Source organism: Colias eurytheme, chromosome 3 (assembly GCF_061535395.1).
Source record: "Colias eurytheme isolate Ceu_HAF_F1 chromosome 3, ilColEury1 Martin Lab GWU primary, whole genome shotgun sequence".
In the NCBI taxonomy this organism is placed as follows: domain Eukaryota; kingdom Metazoa; phylum Arthropoda; class Insecta; order Lepidoptera; family Pieridae; genus Colias; species Colias eurytheme.
This window is the reverse complement of record NC_142982.1, coordinates 5762188-5785638: the sequence shown is the minus strand read 5'-3', so window position 1 is coordinate 5785638 and position 23451 is coordinate 5762188. Positions and strand designations below refer to the sequence as shown.

General features: G+C 32.6%; 1 protein-coding gene across 1 annotated transcript in view; it reads left to right on the top strand.

Annotated features, from left to right (window-relative positions):
- LOC149909593 (nose resistant to fluoxetine protein 6-like) overlaps positions 1-10823 on the top strand; it is a 40979-nt gene extending 30156 nt beyond the window's left edge. Inside the window, exons 5-13 of the mRNA XM_090119639.1 lie at positions 1056-1179; positions 4009-4081; positions 4297-4405; positions 4608-4763; positions 4858-5367; positions 5499-5668; positions 6300-6476; positions 7739-7935; positions 9305-10823. Coding sequence (XP_089975765.1) covers positions 1056-1179; positions 4009-4081; positions 4297-4405; positions 4608-4763; positions 4858-5367; positions 5499-5668; positions 6300-6476; positions 7739-7935; positions 9305-9436 — 1648 coding nt within the window. The 3' untranslated portion in view covers positions 9437-10823. The remainder of the gene's footprint in view (positions 1-1055; positions 1180-4008; positions 4082-4296; positions 4406-4607; positions 4764-4857; positions 5368-5498; positions 5669-6299; positions 6477-7738; positions 7936-9304) is intronic.
- Positions 10824-23451: the final 12628 nt, after the last annotated feature.

The following is a 23451-nucleotide window of genomic DNA, read 5'->3' as shown; positions in this document are numbered from 1 at the left end:
ACTTATTTAATAGCCTTCTTGTATAGATCATAATCTAGAATCTAGATCACCATTTAATTATTTAATGTTAACCTTGTGGGACTCTAAATTCTAGAACACATATCCTTTAGCCTTGTGAAGATTGTGAAATAAATGAAATACCAACCTTTTTGCTATTGTTGGTATATTAGCCGAACATTTACAATATTTTTGCATTATCCGGTTGACTGATGCGATGAAAAAAGGCTTATACATATTTCCTATTATTATATAGAGCTTTAATTAAGCGAAATTGGGTAAGTCACGAAACCACAACGTTTAATAATATTTGATAAACTAATTTACGGAAAACTTGCTTCGTGGCTTTTATGAACTTGGCAGACTCAGCAGTGAACTATATCAAGCTGTCAGTTGTAAAGTTTTCAATAACTTTTTATACAACAAAATAGTGACAATTTTACACGACATAAGTTTTGTTTTGAAGTAAAAGGTATACCGATAAATTCTTTCTACGTTTCAAACAAAAATGTGAAGCTTCAAGGTAAAAAGCACACGTGTATAACACATTCCCTTTTCCTCATAACGCTACAACTATGCTCCAATTTTTCCCAATTACCATACCGCTTACAACCTTTTCATGGAATCTGAGCAATCCAGTCGCGGTATAATCTGACATGCCACAGATAATATTTGGGATAAGATTTCTAATATTATTCAATCGTAAATTATTATAACAAGATATATTTTTACCAAAAAATAACACGATTTTCATAGAGACCTTTTTTAACGGAGGCATCATAGCTGTAGGCAATATGCAAATATTCTTGCTAAAAATTTCTCACAAAACCTTTGTAATATATAGCTTTATATAGTTTTCAATGCTATCGCGTTATTAATTGAGAACAGAGTGAAAAAAAATTGCTTCAATACCTGTACCATAAGCATAAATAAAGTTTAATTAGTCATAGTCTGAATATTACAAACTACATTACCCATACCTAGCTGCCCATAGCTATAGTAATTGCCAGATTACAGCCGTACTAATTACACCGCTAATAATAAATGCTCATACACAGGGCTGTCACACTTGCGGTGGCATTATGGATGCTGATAGCTTCCCTGTATGAAGGCCGCCTCGAACGCCGCTACCGATCCACGCAACGCCAAGATCTAGAGCAAGCTAACAATAATCAAAAGCCGGTAAGTTATTTATAAAGAGAATAAAAAGACTGTTTATAATCTTATGTGATATCTATAAGAGCGTAAACACACCGCTCAGAATTAGTTGGGTGTAGAAATAAATATTTATTGCAAGCAAAGATTTCTAACGTGTTTAATTTGGAAATCAAATCACTCTTATTTGATATACTGAAGCTTTTTACATGCATATGGGTATAGACTGATCCGCTGGATGGCATTAAAGGGCGGATACGATAAGTTGGGACACGCTACGTGCAAAGCGATGAATACTGCTCGTTAAGTCTATCGATTTACACGAAAACCTCGACTCTTCATTGAAGATTAGAGTCGCTTATTTCTAAAGCGTACATACACTATACGTATAATGTTTTAGAATGTTTCAAGTTTTACGCCAAAGCGGCTAAACACATTTTGCTAATTTATAGTAAAGACACAGATCAAGCTTTATAACACGGGACAATTAACAGTTTTTTAATGGTCTTTGCATTTTGACGTAATTTCGCTTTCTTTCGGCTTTCCTTAATGAATAAATATATATAGTAAGCGAGACTTTCCTTCTTTTCGTTTATGGTGTAAAAAATAAGATGTAGACATGATATTATATAAAAATAAAACAAGTTACAAAACATAAAGCCGGGTAACAACATTCGAACATAATGATTTGTGCGAAGTGTGCATTGCAGTTTACACAAATGCACAATGATAACTTTGTAAACGAAGATTTATATACTAAAAACTTAATACGTGCACAATAGTTATTTTTAATGAATTCATATAGCAGCTATGTTGCGTAAAATCGCATATTTCAAGAACTAAACACTATAGACTGTACAAATATGCACTAAAAGAAGCTTTCTATGAAAGGTTTTCTCAAAGCAGCTTTTGTCCATTAAGTAAATAGAAAGAGAATAATGTTAAGGGTAAGACAATGCGAGTATTATAAAAAAAATATACAGGGTGTCCCAAAAAGTAGTGATGAACGGAAGCTGGGAGGTAGAGGACCTAGAGAGCTATCCGAATCACCCCCATGTATGTTATGCGATTTTTCGTATTTTCGGAGTTATGACATTTTTTTCAATTTTTCATCTATCGCTGAGTACGATGAGATTTTTATTTATGGTGACGTGACTTATTGCGCTAGATGCTTGATTTTTTTTTGTGTGGTAAGCTGAAAGATAGGCCAATTCAGTATGGTAACATTTACTATCGTTAGATCTTCGAATGGAATAAAAAAAGAATTAAATGCCAAGAAAGATAAAATTACCCAGTATGTTCACAACTTCAAGGGCCCATAAAAAAATAAAATCACATAAAAAAAGTTTTCCATTTGGCTTTTAAAAACTCGCTCTATCTATCAGGTAGCTACCCTAAAAATTTCATTTTATTATTCAGAAGGCTTCAATCGAAAAATTGAAATCTAAATGTGGTAAGTGCAAAAATTTTATTAACATGATGATCATTAAAACCAAATTAAAACCCATAAATAGGTGTTTAATTACCAGAAATTTTTAAAATAACCCCGCTGTTGCTCAATGCAAGTGCGACATCACCGTAAAAAGTTGTCTTTTAAATGTCTGAATGCCCTTTTATCATTTTTAATGGTTTCTTCTGCTACTATGAATTTCCGGGTTATTTCGTCCAAATTGTAGCATTCTCTCAAGTAGCCGAGGTCTTTTTAGTATCCCCATTGAAACAAATCAATGGGGTTTAGGTCGAGGGACCGTGCAAGCCAGGCTTTAAGGCAGGCGTCACCAGCGCATGCGCAGGCTGCAACGACCAATCCATCTTTCAGGGTATCTTTGCCCTTTAGCCTGGCCTCGACGGTCCCCGGACATAAACCCTATTGATTTTTTTCCGTGGGGATACTACAAAGACGAGAGACTGCCACAATTTGAACGAAATAACCTGGAAATTCATAGTAGCAGAAGAAACCATTAAAAATGATAAAAGGGCATTCAGACATTTAAAAGACAACTTTTTACGGTGATGTCGCACTTGCACTGAGCAATAGCGGGGTCATTTTAAAAATTTCTTGTAATTAAACACCTTGTTATTGGTTTTAATTTGTTTTTATTAATCATCATGTTAATTCAATTTTTGCACTTACCTCATTTAGATTTCAATTTTTCGATTGAAGCCTTCTGAATAATAAAATGAAATTTTCAGGGTAGCTACCTGATAGATAGAGCAAGTTTTTAAAAGCCAAATGGAAAACTTTTTTTATGTGATTTTATTTTTTTACGGGCCCTTGAAGTGGAGAACATACTGGGTAATTTTATCTTTCTTGGCATTTTAATTCTTTTTTTTATTCCATTCAAAGATCTAACGATAGTAAATGTTACCATACTGAATTGGCCTATCTTTCAGCTTAGCACACAAAAAAAATCAAGCACCTTCCGCGATAATTGACGTCACCATGAGTGAAAATATCACCGTACTCGGCGATAGGTGAAAAATTGAAAAAAACGTCATAACTCCGAAAATACGAAAAATCGCATAACATACATGGGGGTGATTCGGATAGCCCTTTAGGTCCTCTACCTCCCAGCTTCCGTTCATCACTACTTTTTGGGACACCCTGTATATATATTTATTTGTTAAATATGTACGATTTATGGAACGCTTAATTTGATAAAGTCGTTACATCTATGTGATACTTTTTGCTTATTATTACATACCCTAAGTAATATTATTAATATCCATTGTTCTTAGAATGTAGCCTTGCATACGGTCTACAACTTTTTTAAAATAAATATTCTCAAATTTCTCGAATAATATATTATTTGTAATATTTAACTAAAGTTATGCTCTTCTTTGTGAAATTTACAGGCAAAAACAACAGACTGCAATGACTCAATTGAAGAGGAAAATAAAGACCGCGACCTAAAACGCGAAAGATGTGGTAAGAATGGTGACTTTATTTACCGTAAATATTATTATATTTTTATTAACCTGTCCTAAATAAAAAAACATAGGTACTACAAAATTGTTATACGTAATATCTCCCCCTTAAGTAAACTTCAGAATAGCCTTTCACAAACAGTTTTTGTTATAATTCATATCAAGGAAAATGTGTTTCTTGAACCATGAGGAAATATTATAATATTTTGTTTCTAGGTGTATGGGCAGAAGTATTACTTTCGTTTTCAATTTTATCGAACGGTCGGGCTATCTTGAGTACACGTCGGCCAAATGATGGAGCACTCACCTGTCTGCATGGCATGAGGTAACTTTTATTGAAAATCCATATATCCGTATGGTTTAATATATGTATATATGTATATCTGCAAATTGTTTACGGCCACACACGACATTTGCCAACCCGCAATTGGCCAGCTTGGTGTTATGATCTTGACCCTAATATGCGGCTTATACTTCTGCAATGGAAACAAAAAAGGTTTAATGACAATGATGTTATTCTTTTCCAGATTTTTGTCAGTATTGTGGGTAATCATGGTCCACACTTACCTTACAATATTTTACATAGCTGATAATAAGCAAATGAGAGTAGTAACGGAAAGGAACTTTTTATATCAGTCAGTCGGCAATGCTTCGTATTGTGTGGACACATTCTTCTTTATAAGGTGAGAAAACAAACAATATTTTAAGGTTTCTTTTTTAATATATTTTAAGTCTTTTTTTATATGTTGTCATGCTTCTCATTCTTATATTTTGCAGTGGCTTATTAGTAACAGTGCTCTTTCTGAGGAGTGAAGATAAGAAAACTAAAAGAAAAAATGATAAAATGGCGCAGGCTGTCGATAAGGACCTCAACAAGAACATCAACGGCTACACCAACTCCGCGCTATCAGTATCCGCCATAAGCCAGCAATCCTTCTACGAGGATATTCTCGATAAGCCGAAATCAAACGCGTATACTAAGAAAGAAGTTTCTAGAACAATAAGATCTTTCCTAGTCCTACTTTCATATCGCTTGGTTAGATTGACTCCGGCGTACGCTTTTGTTATCGGGATAAACGAGCTCGCGTTGCGATACACGTACAATAACACCGTTTTCGAACCGGCCATCTTTGACCACATTACGTGTGACCACTATTGGTGGAGAAACGTTCTCTACATAAACAATTTGTTTCCACAAAAAGACATGTGCATGGTCTGGTCTTGGTATATGGCGAACGACACGCAGTTTTACGTCGTCGGCATTATACTATTATTAATATCAGTTAAGTAAGTATTTGTAAATGTGCAAATGTGCAGTAAATTTCCATGTCAGCTGCGGCGTGTTGCGTTGCACCTGACCTGACATTTTAATCTATCCCTTGTGAATAATTTATCTAATGTAATATTTATTTCGACAGGCATGTGAAATTCGCAACGATTTCGCTAATTTTATTGTTGGTGAGCTCATGGGTAACCACAATCTACATATCAGTGTGGCACGCGTACAAAGCCCGAATACAGGAACCTTTTGAGATGTTTGACCCGCTTTATGACAAGCCGTGGTCAAGAATCGGTCCCTACTTAGTTGGTAAGTTTATACGAGTACTTTCAGTTTTATGTAGACATAAAACAGAAATGTCGGTCTTGTAATACTTGTGTTATGTATTCAATATTTAAAATATTCATCTCATACCGTCTTTGCTATAACCATCTATAACAAAGGTTTAAAAATAACTACATAAATTCCGATTTGTTGCGCATTTTCCTCTGCAATTTTTCACCTTATAATTACTACGTTTGAATATACTAATAGGTAACTACATATATATTTTGAAAACCAGAACTCATAATTATTGTTGTATAAAAATGTGGTTTGAATATAAATATAAAGTTAGAAACACTGAGTACGATTAAAATTTTGAAAAAATTATTGCACTTAAATGTATTAGAAACGAACCCGGAGAACATAAACCTAAGGCAAAGATAAAGTAGAATTTCATACGAAGCAATAAGCGGAGCGCGCCGCGCCGGTTCATTGCTCGTAAAACAGATTTTATGATATTTTATGCATTTTCTATCACAAAAATATGTGCCTATAACGTAAGATTGGAAGATGTTAATTAATCCGTAAAATAAAATGGAGTTAATGAAATAAAATTAGGTCAGTTCCGAAAATGTTCTAAAGGTCAGAGTGAACTTAAGGATTATTTGTCACTTAGGTATGATGGTGGGTTGGTATTTACATAGGACGAAATGTCAAGTGAAGATACCATATTGGCTGGTAGCCATCGGCTGGCCGGTGTCGCTGCTAATCATCGCCTCCCTCATATTCGGCATGGTTGACGGATACTTTGAAGTTTGGCCCACTGCTTTTTACGTCAGCGTGGGACATACAGGTGTGTATTAGGCGAAGTTTTTAAATTAAATTTAAATATTAAATGTTTAAGCTTTTCCACTTTTAAAGAAGAATATTTGCTTTTATGGTTGCAAGTTTATGAGCATTATTTTAATTAAATATTTAATAAACTACATACGTATGTGAATGAATAGATAATAATCACATAAGTTGTTATCCAATCAAAAACTGCTAAAACCTATCTACTTCTATGTATCTACGTAAATAAAATGTTCCAATGTTAACAAAAAATATATGTATGTTCATGTTTATTTAGAAATAGTACGGATAACAAAATTCTTTCGCTAATTTTGTATTCCCAACGTGAACATAAAAGCTAAGCCAGAGAACATAAATTAATATTTTTCGTGGCCAGAATTATATTTTCTTTTCACTCAGCACTTATTTAACACCTACAACGTTGGTTAATTTACTTTATGTCCTTAATATATAAGCTAAGTAAAATAAACAAATGTATTTTTTGTTAGAACATTTTTCTATAGATGATATCACAAAGAATGTTAAGTTTATCGATTTTCGTAAATGGTTAGCCAATGCCCAGTTGGCGCGAGCTCAAATCTAAATTCAAGTTATGTTTAACATTCGGTGAAGTTTAATAGAATTGCACTGTATTCTATAACACAGTATAAATGGTATAAATTTTAAATAAACGTCATATTAAATGACTAACTGCGAATGAACGCATTACATTAATTTGTAGTTAGTTACTGAAAGCTCTACAAGAACAGGTAATATCGCGAAAGCGTTAAAAGTTTCATAATGCAGTTTAGACACTTCAAGGTAAACATAATATGTACACAAATGTTATTTGATATTACTCAAAGATATACCTAATATATACGAATATTATGACGTGTCGAGCAGTCTAATCTATTATATGTATGTAGAGTCATAAAAATATTTAAAACCTTGAACTTTTTCAATAAACAACTTATGTTTTAATCTGTGGTTTTAATGATAACCTAATACCGATTGAGAAATAACATATTATATTTAGAATTTAATTAATTTAAAATACATAAGTAGGATATTTAAAAATTTAACCTAATAAACTCTACATTTATAAATTATGCATTTTCCTCTAAAATATACCTATACAAAGAGAGTGAAGGAGAGTGTGTATTTCAAGTCCTTTAATATAATATTTACTTGTGCTTGTCTCTATGAGTCTATGGTGCACAATAAAGAATTTTTGATGATTCATTGATAAACGCTATAAGTATAAAACTCTTACTTTCTCAGGATGGGGAGTAGCGCTCGCCTGGGTGTCAATAGCGTGCTGCTGCGGGTACGGGGGCCTGGCCAACTCGCTCCTCTCCTATAACGGCTTCCTGCCGCTCAGCCGCCTCACCTACTGCGCGTACCTGGTGCACCCGACCATCATGATGTATACGACCTTCCTCCTAGATGGACCTTTGCACTTGCAAAACTCTATAGTGGTAAGTGTTGATAGTATACAAAAAATAAACTACACATTCCTATCACGTAAGAAATGTTATAAAAATAAGGTAATAAAGGATATGTGATGCATATTTATTCAAATATTATTAAAATAAAAATACGTTAGATATATTCTCTCTTATTGTATATTCAGAAATTTCTAAATCTGTACATAATTGATTTCTCTATCCCGCAATAGCCTACTGACTAGTGAGGTTACAACGACTTCCTAAGTAAATAACCGCAAGCCTGAAAACACTTTCCGAAAATAATTTAAGAAGTGCTTAAAGTAGGTACCGTTTTCATAATAAACAAGATGAACGTAACGCGATAAACTCTCCTCGCCTCGCAATATGTGGGGCATATGTTATCTTAAGACTATGTTAATGTAGACCCAGGATTTAAGCCCCTTCTAATTCCTATCTACCGTAACATACGGAGATTATACTATGTTCTCATAAGTAAAACTATCAAGAATTAAATTAAAATATTATTCTTTGCTAGAACATTTTCAAAACAAGTAAGATAACTTTTTATAAAAGCAATTTAAAACTTACAATTAAACTCATTTCTCAGGCTCGTCTTAAGTTTTACGAGCGCCGTCAAGAAACGCGGACTGGCTCGTTAATAGCCATAAATTAATTGCAAATCTCAATTTCGAATAAATTTCCGGAATATTTTAAGCTACAACAGATTCGCGACGGCAACTTTACATAAAAAAATGTGGCAAGCTTATCAATATATTTTACTATATTAATAAATTTTATGATAGCAATAGATTTTAGGAAGGTATCAAATAACTAAACTGCACGTTTAATTTCCGTAACAATCATATCAACTGAAATTGGATTTGTTATCAAAGAATTTCAGCACCGTTGGAACAGGGAGTTGAATTGAAAATTGAGATTATGTTGATGTGCGAAATCAATTCTATCTGTGGGCGGCTGCGGGCTCGCAATACACGGCGACAAGTGTACCGTTGTCCAATTTAAATATCCAGTTTATCACCATTTGGGGTCGGCTCACCCCATGCTGATTATGTTTCTGATAACCTATTTGACACTTTGAAGTAAATTATTAGACATCATTTTATATTTTAAATAACAAATGAGGTAGTTAGAACAATAAAATTAGGAAGCGGGAATCTTTAATTATGAAGCATACATAAATTATTTTAAATACACACAACTTAAACTTACAAAGAATTAGAATTGTGTTAAGATATTATATTATGTTCTTGTTTGTGCAAGAATTAGATGAGTATCCACTAAGTGAGCTTTCTAGATGTTATTATAGCGCGCTACACCTAATAAAACTCAAACGCGTTCTCACAAGACAAACGAGTAACAAATTTTTATCTCGTTACAGATAACAATATACGCTGGATATGCAGTTCTCGCGTTTTTAGCTTCGTTCGCCATCTCGCTCGCCTTCGAAGCTCCAGCTGTGAGGCTTATCAAGATCGCTGGTGGAGAAGATAAGGGCAAAAAAGCTCGCTGATTACACGAACCGTACCTTGGGGATGGAGTTAATGTTACGCCTCGAATTTATCACACGTTGCACTTATTTGTAGCGTTAACAAGTTTAACATTGAGAAATGTTTCAACTGTGCCTCCATACAAGAGCTTTATTTAATTTAAGGCAATACTTAATAATTTAAACTATCCGCGTCGAGTCGTTCTCTAAATTTTGCTTTGTGATTTTAAGGCGACCTCATTCGAATCATAACCGATAGCCCGTAAGCAAGCTCATTGTGAAATATCATTATTAGGTAGTATAATTTACTGTCAATGGAAGGTTGGAACGGTAATATATTCAAATTCAAAAGCGCCTTCAGCTCACTCTTGAATTTGAATTACAGCATTCCGATAATAAATTGCTTGATAAGATGTCGGATACGATATCGCAATGTTACCATTTAAATAATTGATAGTAAGTTGTTTACACGATTTTATTATTATATATTTACAAGTCTTCGTGTCATAATAACTTTCCAAAGGGTTAATGTATAGGTAATATATAGATTGTAGGTATGTACATAGAAAGTTTACCGTTCAATCATGTGCCAACATCATGACCTGTTTTCAATCTTTTACTTTATCCATACTGTGTTAATGGAGAAGTTTGTTTTATATGTCAGTAATGCATAAGTATTGACTATAAAATCAAGATTATATAAATGTTACCATTAGGATAAGTAGCTATTGTATATACAAGTGATATATATATCTTATATGTATATAAAATTCTCGTGTCACAATGTTAGTCTGCATACTCCTCCGAAACGGGTGGACCGATTCTCATGAAATTTTCTGTGCATATCGGGTAAGTCTGAGAATCGGCCAACATCTATTTTTCATATGTACCACGGGCGAAGCCGGGGCGGACCGCTAGTATATATATATATTTATATCACTAACACAATATATATATATAATTTCTGTGTGTTGACTTTAACAATGCCTCATGATCAATGTCCCTGATAGCGTACAGTCACTACAAAGCAAAGTTTTGTTTGAATAAGCTAACCTACCACTAACGAACTTTAAATGATTAAGTAACTGGAGTAGGTACGGTTCGAAACAAAAACGGAGTTTCAGTTTAATTTCAGTTCTTGTAATGAGCTTTGATGACGGGGAGGTTTTTTATTATTAATTGACTTGACTTGAAATTTAACCAAATCCTTCAGGTTAATAAAATATTGAATCAATACTGACCGAACCACTTAAACATAAATTTGTGATATAATGTTAAAAATTATTAAAAATATTATTTACGGTATTTTGGTTTGTATATTCTTATTTTTACCCAAACTCAAAATTATTGTATGTTCCATGTGTGTAAATAGATAATTTTAAATAAATAATTTAATTCTAGTCGTACATAACGAGTTTCATTTTTCCCTCCTTCAAAACGAATTGACATGAAACACCATTAAAATGAACGACCTGTACCCACATGCCCCAAAGACCCACATTATATTCGCATGCCATTGTATTCTTGCTGAGATTACATTTCATATATTTTTTTATCGTAAGCATTATATGCCAAAAACGCGGTTTAACACTAACGATTTAAAAAAATTAATGAAGTACCTACCTATTCTTCATAGCACATTTCCTACAGAAGCAACTGAATTTAATTAACAAGCAGATAAAAGCTAGAGCATTATTTTTTAAATAACTTTTCATTATCCATATCCGAATCCATTCACTTGACTTGGGTTATGGGTATACATATATGAAGACATCAACAACGTTAATAAATAATTTATTCCATTCAAATGTATGCAAATATTTTGGGAAATAAATCATCTCCGAAGCTCTGTATCGTAATACCGACCGCATCGTCTGATATTGAAATATAAAATAAAAACAAAAACAAGTGGAGCATAAGCGGAACGCTTCATTGTTGAGGTCGAAGCTTGCACTGTGATGAAAAATGAATACAAATCGAAATTGCAAATGTGGAAATAACATTGAAGACATAAAGTATCCAAGTGATGTCCTTATCAAATGAAATAACGTAGACTTCAAAATGAACATTGCGAATATATTATGTACAAAAGATTTTATAAAGTTAATTCATTATTCTCTTTGCTTTCTATTTTATTCAATAGTTTGGCGAGTCAATACTTTATATTATTCAGATGTCATAAATAATATTAACATTCCTTACCTTACGTCTAGATAGACTTGCGAAAGCTTTTCTATGGAAATTTACTTTTTGATATTGAAATGAGGTGTTCTTAAAAACACTTATCGCTCATCAAGGCGTGATCTAGATGCATGTTTTATAGCATTTTCTTTTGTTTTGTAAGTTAGTAGACATAGAAATCTAAATAACATGTTAATAGATGATAAAATGTAATCTATTATTATTCTTTACTAAACTGGTATCTAGTCTCCACATATTCTCCTGTAACGTATTTTATCATAAAAATATTGTTAATTATGTTTATAAACGATCTCAATGATAGATAATTGTCATGTGTGTGTGACAAATTACTCTGTTAATTGTCATGAGTCTCAAGTACTAATTATTATTTCAGCAAACAATAATTGTAACACATCATTTATTTAATTACATATATTATGTATATTGTTGTAAATTTTGTTCTTATAAATCAACAATACTAAAATAGCAGTAAAAACCCTAATAAAAAGCTAATTCACCGGACAAATTAGCTATTTCGTACTTAAAGTACCAGCGCTATAAAACACGCACTATAATGAAATGTATGAGTGTTCATAAAATTATACTACGTCTTTTAATACATTCATGTGAAAGATATAGCTTCCATTCTTAATTGGAGTATCAACACGTATCAACGTGGCTTCAATCAAGAACAATAGATGTATAGGTCGTAGGCGTCATAGACTCGACATCAAATTTGAATTTAGATTTTTATGGATCCTAGCATAAAGGTTCACTGAATATAGAATATTAAAAGGGTTAATTTAAAATCAGATTGCTCGACATAAAATCTTTCATCAACCCTAAACAATATCTAGAGCTAACAGGGTTCGTTATAATTCCGCTAATTGCTCCGCTTTATGACGAAAAATATTTCATCCCAAACAAATAGGGAAAATTTTTTAATTACCAAATAAGCTTAATTCTCATAATCTCTATGTAACAAACAATTACAAACAGGCTATGTTTAATCAGGTTTAAGCCTTGTAATTAGCTGTGTTCTGCTTTTGCGTTTAATCCGCGTATAAGCTCAATGAACAATTTTCCGCCATGATGTTTATTCTATATAAGATGACCTCATGTATTTCGGAACACGGAAATATTATATTTGTATGTGTATTTCTCATTTTAAATCCTGAATAATTAAGTTTACACTATTTTCATTAAAAAATCAAATTACTTACTATAAAGTTGGTTTATAAAATTATCCCGCAAGGGCCTACTGACCCCTTAAAAAATCTACATAATTCTTAATATCTATTCACAAAATCAGAGCTCAGCATTTATATATGTATAAACAATAAAACAAGGGTGCCTTAAACGTGTAATAATCCATCTTCGTTATCATATTAATTACCGTAAGTACTCCGCCGAGTGAATACTTCATTCAACCTAAACCGATTAATCACTAGCTAAGAATTGGGTGAAACTTGAAAGCGGTTAACCAAGCTACAAATTGCGTATTTTCTATTTTTAGGGTTCGTAAAAACAACGTTGTTTTCTAGAAAGAATACCGAGCAGTTTATGGAATGGTGTAGGTTAGACATGAAATTACTGCGCGTGTATTGCAATACATTGAAGAACCACAGACAGGGTCTTATGATATGTCTTATGACTACGACTTTGACTGCTTATTAGACGCGGTGGTAGCGATACGTTTATAGTAAACAACCTTTGAAAAATTACGCTATTGTTATGTTAGAAATTATTTTTTTGTATACTTAAATCTACATAAAGTTTTAATTAACGAGTTGAAATGAGAGATATTATAAGAAGTATCATAATTGTGAATATATTCGTTCTTATGTATTTGGTCTTCTAAATTAACTAATCAGAGTAGGTAATTGCGTTTTAAATGCCTCATAAAATGTTTAAAAGCGACGTGGAAAATAATAATCAAGTTCTAGCAATCGTGTAATAATATTAATTAGTCACGACTTCTTGAAATGAAGTCACGTACACTTTAAGTGCCATATCACACTAGCGGATTGCGAGCGGTTTCAAAGCGGAGCGGGTGCGCAACGAATACGTTGCGGGCGCGCAACGAACACGCCGCGGTTGCGCAGCGAATTCGTTGCGGACGCGTCATTTTGTATACTCTCGCACAAAAGCCAGCCCTTCCGCCTTGCCTAACTTCCATTCAATATTTCCATCGTTTCTGTAGCACTCAATTTTTTAACCGTACTGTGGAAATGCACTTACTTAACAGTTAACTAAAGATGTAATAACAACTGGAGTTGTTAAAAAAAGGTGCTATAAAATTGAATTACTAGGACTTTTAGAATGTACCATACATTCCAAAAGTATGTAACGACTGACCAGTATAATCTCTCCCATAGCAACGTATGTTATAAAGAGATTTTGTGAACCTAATTATGAGCAAAGTGATAGTGAGTTGCTGGTTGCTTGATAAAATTTTCTATTCACTGCTATTTATCTAATAATAAGATAGCCCTGTTTTAGTTAAGGAGCTTTAACATTTATTTCACTAATGAACTTTCTTAATGAGCAATTAAGTTATCTGATTGCATTTCGACCAAGATTTAATAGATAAAACAATACCCTAAACATTAACATGTTATGAAACTCGTAAAAAATAATGATCTCATAATTATTATACTATCACAAGTTATAAGTAACAACCAGCACGGATTCCATTTTGTTAATGAGTGTACATGACTGCGACGTAAACGTTGCGCATCTGCCACGCGTCCGCAACGAATTCGCTGCGCAACCGCAACGTATTCGTTGCGCACCCGCTCCGCTTTGAAACCGCTCGCAATCCGCTAGTGTGATATGTCACTAAGTTAGATTAGCGACTTCTGAACACACCTACGTCCTACAGTAACTCAATCAAACAATAAAATATACTTAAACACTACGATGGCAAAAAAAATCGAAAATAATTCTGAAATGGTAGATCGTATTTTGACTCTACGTAGGTATAAAAAATAATCATTTATATTATCCCTAACTGCGAAAACTTAGGTATTAGGTACTTATAATAGTACAATATTGAAAAAAAAATGCAGATAAAAATTTGGTGCGAAAATCATCGTTTGATGTATTTATATTTTTATTTATTTAATTATAGAACATGTGGCTTACAGACATAATTTGCTTCTATATCATGATGGATCACTCTTACAATTAAAATAAATCTCACTAAAGAACAATAAAGCTCTTAAATCCATTCATCCGTTAACGCCACAAAGAGGCTTCGCGTAATCAGGTAAAAATAAGTTATCTGAAACTATTGAAAATTAAACAAAATAATATGTTAAGAACAGCCTCAGAAAATAATAAATTTATAATAAAATATTTAGGCATTTAATAAACTAACTATCTATTGAAACAAAGTACCGACTGTTTCGTTTTTCTAGTTTTTCAATTGCCATTATTTATCCGAACATCCTTCCATAATTTACTGTCTTCCAAATTAAAAGTAAATCGTTGGAAGTAAATAAATTTTTCCGCCAGAACTATTAATCTATCCCTTCGGTGTTTCATTCAGACAGATATTTTTCAGATAACAATCGGCCCGGCAAATGTTTCCGAAAATCACTTTTATTTGTCCATAAGACTTTATCCTTTACTGTTGGTACACAAGTAATTCCTTTCGACATCGCACACCCTTTCTCGTTTCTCTAGTCTTTTTTTTATTATCTCCGTAAAATATATCCAAAGATCTTCAGAATGTTGGCTCCAAAGGTGTTAAGATTCATTTTATAGCTCTCATCGAGACCAGCTCTATAATTCAAACCTAACTGAGTCCATAAAATTGAAGAAAAACATAAAAGTTGCTACATAATCACTTTTAATCAGCCGTTGACGTTATAATTTGAGACAGAGAATAATATAACTTTAAAGTACTCCAGATATTTAGGCAACTGACGTAGGTGTATCCATCATCTTTGTTCGTGCATTAGTCGGAGTATTCTGACATAGTCTGCATTACTTTGTCTTCATAAGAGAAAACGGCGCTTAGGTAGAATAAATTAATAAATACGTTGTATACTTTATACTATAAACTAATTATGTAATTATATTTCTAGAGCTTCCAAGTTCCATTAAACAATTGTTTAATACAATTCTCAAAATGTCTATAGCCTCACTTAATCATTTCAACCGATTAATTCTGAACCGTGTATGTTATGAATATTGTTATGTAGATATACGTATAATTACATTTTAAAGGTTAGAACATGACACAATAACCAAATAGGTTTTTTTTTATGGTTACCAATAAAATTGGGGTTATGCATACTTCCTTTTTTCGCTTTTGATGGATGAGTTCATCATTTATGTCATCTATCCATAGCCAAAAAATGTACAGGACCTTAACAGGACTATATAAAAAATATAATTCTTTTATTTTAAAAATCTATGGTTACTACTGATTGTAAAAAACTGAAGATTTTGATTATTTGTTTGAAAACGCTGGTCTCAAAAACAACTGGGCCGATTACAAAAATTCTTTCGCCTTTATCACGCAACCATAGCAGTGACGAACTAGTTGGCTATACATATGATAGTATAACGAGTACGTCTATTTAGATGAAAGGGCCCATGCTGGGGAATAGTTTACTGGAGTATGTAGAGGGTGCTGTGCAACTAAGCAATTTATCTGATGGTCCCGCGTCACACCTCCATGCTCTTATGTAAATAAATTAAATTACATGCGAGCTCCTAACCCCAATTGCTACGTTCGTGCATAATCACAGTAACAAGTTTACGATGTGCACCTATTAAACTTAAATTAAGCATCCAGATGGTAACAAGCGCCTTCGCGATAATTAATAGTTTGGGTACGAAGTCTGACGATTCTCGCTTTGGACCATTTATTCAGCTATGTCTTATTTGTTGATGCGTTTTTAATATACAATGCGTCTTATCGTTTATATAATTCACTAATTATGTATTTTTTAAAATATACAATAGCTGTCCAAGTGTTAGTAGTATAAATGAAGTTGATATTATTGAAATCAAAACAACTGAGCAAATTTTTCGAGGCGGGCGTTAAAGTTTTCTTTATTATATTTCAAGCAAATCAAGCTCGTCGGTAAATTTGTTTTTGAAGGGACAGATTTTAATACAGACGAAGTCCCGAAACAAATTAATATTCCTATACTCTCGTAATGGCATATAAAAGATGAAAAGAAAATCAGATAAATACCTATTCTTGGCGATGTATGATGTATCTGTAGTAGGAGTAGATTATTCTCTTATTTCAACTAAGAACTTTTGATTTAATGTGTACAAGAAACTTTCTTCTTCATACAAAAATACGCTTTAAACCTTGAAACTTAAATAGTGAAGAACAAGGTTCAAAAAGTCAAACATTGCAGTCCAACACAAATAGTTTCAGCTACACAAGGAATACGGAACAATAGGTAACTTGCACACGTTTTTAATAGAATTCATAAGAATAAATGCTTTCTTAATAAGAAAATTCTTGTTTATAGTATGTAGGTACATATGTATATAGACTTATAGCACATAGATTTATTTATTAACGGAGTGGCTTACCATTATCCCATTAAGAGTTAAAGAATTTTGCAGCACTCGTTTATGTTTGCAACTTGTTTCTAGACTGTATATGACGTACATTAAACATTTGAACCATGTGATAAATCTCATTTAGAGCGTTTAAATATTAAACAGTTTTGATTTATGTGAGCTGGGATTAATTGCAATAAATAGTAATGATTCGTAATATTTACTATAAAGTATAAAGCATTTAATATTCATTACATCGTATATGTATATGAAATATAAAATGCACGATAAAACATTTTTAAAATTGGATGCAATACGAATAGAACAATAGAATTGTTTCGGTCTTCAGGAAAATATTGCGGAACATCATCACTCTGTTCTTATGCGGTTTCATGAACCATAAAATGAGATTTATTATCTTCAAAATGTCTTATTTTATCATTGCCATCTTTGTTGGGGATAATTTGTAATTTCACTGATTTTTTTTGATGGGCATTTAATAAAATCGTATATTACAAACCGTAAAATCAATTCCCTGAAGGCACAAATGCTAAGTTTTCTTATTTGGTTCCGTCTATTTCAGCTCTTATATAAAAAAGGTCGATGCCGAAACATTAACCGAATTAACGAACACACTAACGCAATTAACAAAGGCCTAAAGGAGTATAATATGATTTAAATCAATTCCAAGAAGCTGCCAGAGCTTATTGAAAAATATTTTAGGTAGGGTCAACCGGGGCAAATGCAACTATGGGGCTATGGCAACTAGTTATCATAACTAATTTATTAGAGTTGTTGTAATAAATCGCCACCTATGATTCAATAGCTCAACGACTAATAAATCTTACAAGTAATAGATGGTGCCCCTACGATGAAAACTATTTGATTGATAGGCCATTGTGTCAAACCGCTATTTTGAAGTTGGTGTGCGTAAAAACAGGTGTCGAGATTTGCAGACAAAAAAATTGTTTAGGAGTGATTTTTTGCAGGTGTTTTTGATTGGACACGATTATCACAAGCCGTTAAGCATATTTCATTTATATTTTTAGTGCGTTAGTTGACTCTATTTTGTGTTATTGATGCAGTTACAATTGCCTCATGAAAATTTCACTGTGGGGTTATTGCAACTGTGAGGTTAGTTACAATAGCCCCTTATATTTTTGTATGAAACTAAAAACACTAGTGATGTGACAGTGTCGATATTTTTATTATGTATCCTTCTTGGTAGTCAAAATATATTTTCTTTATGATTAATTAAATAGACCGGGAGATACTGACACAAAATTTCGAGTCATTTGTAACAAGGATGGCGGTTCTACAGGGGTCTTAGTACGCAATGACAAAAAGAAAAATGGTGGTGTGAACGCTGGTACCGGTGGCTTAGTCGCGTGGGCGTTTGTCGAACTCCTCGGAAAAATAGCGAAAGTCAAACCATTTGTAACACAAAACTTTTAGAATTTACCGATAGCCCATAAAAAAGTAGTTGGCGGTAGTGTCATGCCATACTTTTCCGGTGTGACTTACAGCCCGCCATACCGACGCGAATGTGTTGATTTAAATAAAACAATCATTCAACCATTTGTACCAGGCTAACTTTTGCAAAGGTAACTATCGTCGTGCAGCCATTTACGAAAATCGCCATGCCATACTTTTCGGACGATTCCAAATGGTCGCCATACCGCCGAAAGTCTGCAAAAAATTTTTATTTCGCCAAACTTTTTGTACCAGTATTGCATTTGGATTATTGGAGAGTATTTGATAAAATGTGACCATTATTATATTTGCCATACTTCTAGTAGGGGGAAAAAGTGCTGTTATACTTGAAAACTTAATTTATTATTAATTTATATAAGTGAAGATTTCCAACACTTAGATCTTTGAAATTTTGTATTTATATTTGTTGATCCTCAAACTTACAGGAAAAATAAGTGCCATACTGTTACAAATCGTTTGACTTTCGCTATTTTCCGACGAGTTCGACTAACGCCCACGCGACTAAGCCGCCGGTACCAGCGTTCACGCCATCGTTTTTCTTTTTGTCATTGCGTACTAAGACCCCTGTAGAACCGCCATCCTGTTACAAATGACTCGAAATTTTGTGTCAGTATCTCCCGGTCTAAAAGAAGAACCATCGATTATTTCTTCGATATTATACCCAGAGACGGGTTCATAAATAAAATTCAAATTAGATAAAGCGTGGTTAAAGAATATAAGTAACTAAAAACGATAGGTAGGATAGTTCTGTGATTGTTCAAGTAATTTTTAGTAAACGGTTGATTAACTAATAAACGTATTTTGTTTGGTTTACGTTTTTAACAATATTTAACACAAAGAATATTATTTGTTCTGACCAAAAACTAAAATTGACTGTCTATTTTCTAGAAATAGGTAAGTAGCTAGAAGATCTTAAAAGGCTTAAATTAAGAATTTGATAGATAAACTAAATCATTTTATATCATTAAAGTAGGTATCTATTGTCTTTTGAAATAAAAATGCAAAACATAAATAAAGATGACAAGGAAGATTTTCTTTGTGTTATTGTTTGTTTTAATATTTACTAAATATAATTTTCCTTTTACTCCATTGTTTATGTTCTGTCAGCATTCCAGTAAATATTGGACGTTCTCTTTACAATCAAACAGAGAAACGGGAACAATATGACCACTCTAACAAGAAAGCCTGTTCGGAGGCAATTAGCGTAAAACCCAAAAAGTTTCAACTTCTCTAAAAATAATCCCGTATTTCTATTTCATAACAATGTTCTCCTCGTTCTCAAGTAAAGCCGGACATTCGATGCCAACTAATTTATTGAAAAGAATTAAGGATTTTCAATGAAATAGGGACCTACAAATTAAAGGTATAGATAAAACCAAACAGTAGATAAATGCTCGACGAACCATATTATCAAGTAAAGCCTCAATTTCAAGCACAACGCTTCAGCGAACCGCTTAACAATCTAACATTCTGTACAATCCAATATTTATTAATTATTATTTTATTTGGACTACAAACTTTATTATCTGAGCTTTGTGTTGAATGACCACCTGCTTGGTACAGTAGTTGACACGTTTGCGTAGAACAGAGGGGTCCTGGGTTCGATTCCCGGTGGAGAGAAAAAAATGTCTCGGTCTGGCTTACATTATACAGAAGGCTTATCAGTTATCACCTACTTGTCCCTAAAGAAAATCGATCAGTGAAACAGATGTATAAATAATGCATTTGCCCCGTACCCCACTACGGAACTTCACTTTTTTTTTGTATTGAAAGTATTTCAGTGAAATGACAAAACTGTATATCAGGCGGTAGGGAACACTTTTCACCGTCGACACAGACAGGTCTTTAATTAATAACTCAACTGAATTTTGTCGAGATAAATTAACGTATAAAAGAAAAGGCAAAGTGCACACAGCAGTCCAGTGAGAGCTAATTATACTTTAAGTGGCCCTATTTAGAAGCGTTTGTCACTGCTTTGAAAATCGTCGTAAATGAAAAAATTAAAATATACTATACACCTTTACAGGGTATTTTTTATTCTTGTTTAAATAAAGTTTAAGCGGATCCCATTGGATGTTTGATTTAACTTTCTCTCTTTTATCTTTACACTTAGAGTATTATTTGTCTGCATTATTCGCTGATAAAAATTTGTGACGAAATAATGTGAGTCTTAAAAATTTTAAGCTGTTTATTTGGAAAACATATAGCTACAATTTACGTACTTACAAATTAGTATAGTTTTAAAGTTCAGTCAAGCATAACAGTACAACATCGTAGTAATTTATGGAAAAATACAACAAGAATTGAGATCCAACCAATTGACGAAAACATTCAAAAAATTAAACCGTCTATGAAATTGCTTTTTAGAATTTCCGGAATTACCTATTGCATATTTTATGATACAATATATTGCATATTTTATGATATATTCTTTTTTTCGTAATTAGGTATAGCCAAAATCTCCAACGATGAATTAAAAAAAAATTGAAATGTATATTGAATCGACGCATAAACATCCTCAGCTAACAAAGATTGGCCAACACATTTGTTCGTATTACAAGTATTGTGTATATTTAAATAAAACTTTATATTACCCACTCCAGCCGTCTAAAAAGTTCTCAAGATTCAAAGTTTATATGAGCTCTTCCTATTTTAAAGAGGTCTTAAGTTTCAAGATCTATTTAATTGCACTAAAGTTCAATTTCGATAATATTAAATAACTTATTTCATAAACTTGAAATTGCCTTATTTGTGAAAACTTCTCATTCAAAATACATAATATTAAAAGCTCCTATACCTATAGTATTATACAAATGATATAATTCATAATGTGAGTCTTAAAAATTTTAAGAATTAAATTAAATATTTAAATTTTTACCTATTCATAGCAATCAATTTTATATATATGCACATATATATATATATATATATTTTCAGGAGCTGAACTACTATTACATATATGAATATATAAATTAGATACACTCATAGGAATGTAGCAAGTTTCACTTCACCAACTCATGCAGTCATGCCTGAAAGCTTCGTCGATCCAAACCACAGATTAGAGTGGGATGTGGTTCCAAAGCGAAATGAATTCTGCTTGCTTTTTGCGATTTATAATTAAATAGTTCTCATTTAATTTTAAGTAACGTTCGAGTAGTATAATGCCACTAAAAGTATTTAATAAATATTAAACTAATGCTTTACTATTTAACAATATCAGCGGTTTCACTGGACTCTTAACCATTTATATTGTAATGGAATACTTCAATCATAAAAAGTAAGGTTATGGAAAAAATGTACAACATTTACTTACTTAACATTTATATGTGAATAGCATTTTGTAAATCACCCTAGATAACATTTATGTCGTTAGCTATCGGGCCAGCTGCAGCGCCAACAGACATTTGCGAGCTTTTTAATAGAATATTTTTGCGTTCAAAAAGTCAATGGTTTTGATTGAAAAAACATACTGTATTCTATGCGAGAACTAAGCAATTATTATAATTAGGTAAGTTATATTATTCTTTCAACCTTTCAACATTAAGTAATAAAAAAACAAAAGATTCAAAGGATTCAATTAATATCACGATATAGTACAGAAATACATATGAATTGAATGTGTTTTATTAATCGAATATACTGTTTCGTTGAATGAGTAATTTATTCTACAAATTAGATTCACTTTTATATCCGTTAAATAGATTTAAAAAAGTGAATCTCGTTGTCGTTGATTTGTCGTTGATTACCTATTACTTATTCCAACAATAATATATTAAACTAGCTGTTGCCCGCAGCTTAGCTTGCGTGGAAAAGATAAATTTTCATGGTATAAGTTTTCGTCGTTACGACGCCTACGTTATGACATCTACCTGCATGCCAAATTTCAGCCCGATACGTTCAGTCAAACTATTCTCTAATCTGTGGTTCAGTGGTTTGGGCTGTGCGTTGATAGATCACTATATCATAGTCACCTTTGAGTTTTATATAATATATAGATTTTACGCTTAAAGGTATTCTAATTTACGTATGTATTTATTACAATAGCTGACCAAAACATTCTGTTCAATTTAATGATACTCAGCTTTAAATTTGAACAGAAAGGCATTTTTGAGGTTACATTTCCCTATTCAAAATTTCAAAGGAAGTGTTTGTTTTTCTTTAAACTTTATTTTTAACTCCGTAATATTTCAGTGTTGATGGCACAGGCACCAATCGTAAGTAACGAGCTCTATGGGCCATAAATATTGAGTCTTCACCGGCTTGTACTGGCTTGTATACGCTGAACCTACAGCCTATAAATTATTACAACCTAACGTTTATAACCATAGTAGTGGTTATAACCAGGGCCAATAGGACGTGTATGAAAAAGCAAACAAGATTCTGACCTACCCGTAAAAAAATCGATCAGTCAAAACAGATGGAACAAGAAAATGCCCGGATAGGATATTATCGGATTTTAAAATTTAGAATTTCATTTACTTATTTAGTAATTTCCAACGGGTTTTTCTTCCTCTTATATATTCTGTTTAAATGAGATCGCATAGTTCATGTCAGATCTGTTATATCCATTTAAGTTTAAAAGCAATGTAAATGACCTTCAATGACCCAAGAGACACACCCGCCACACTCCATTCAAACTGAATTAATCACTAGATAGTATTAGCATAGTGCCAGGCTATTTGCACGCGTTTATTAATGCATGTAGACCTTATATATATGCGAATAGCTACCACCGGAATCTTAGCGTATGTCGCTTCCCTTTTATATTTAGGAAATATAGTTATTGTTTATTTTTTTATTATGGTTATTCGGAATACTATATATTA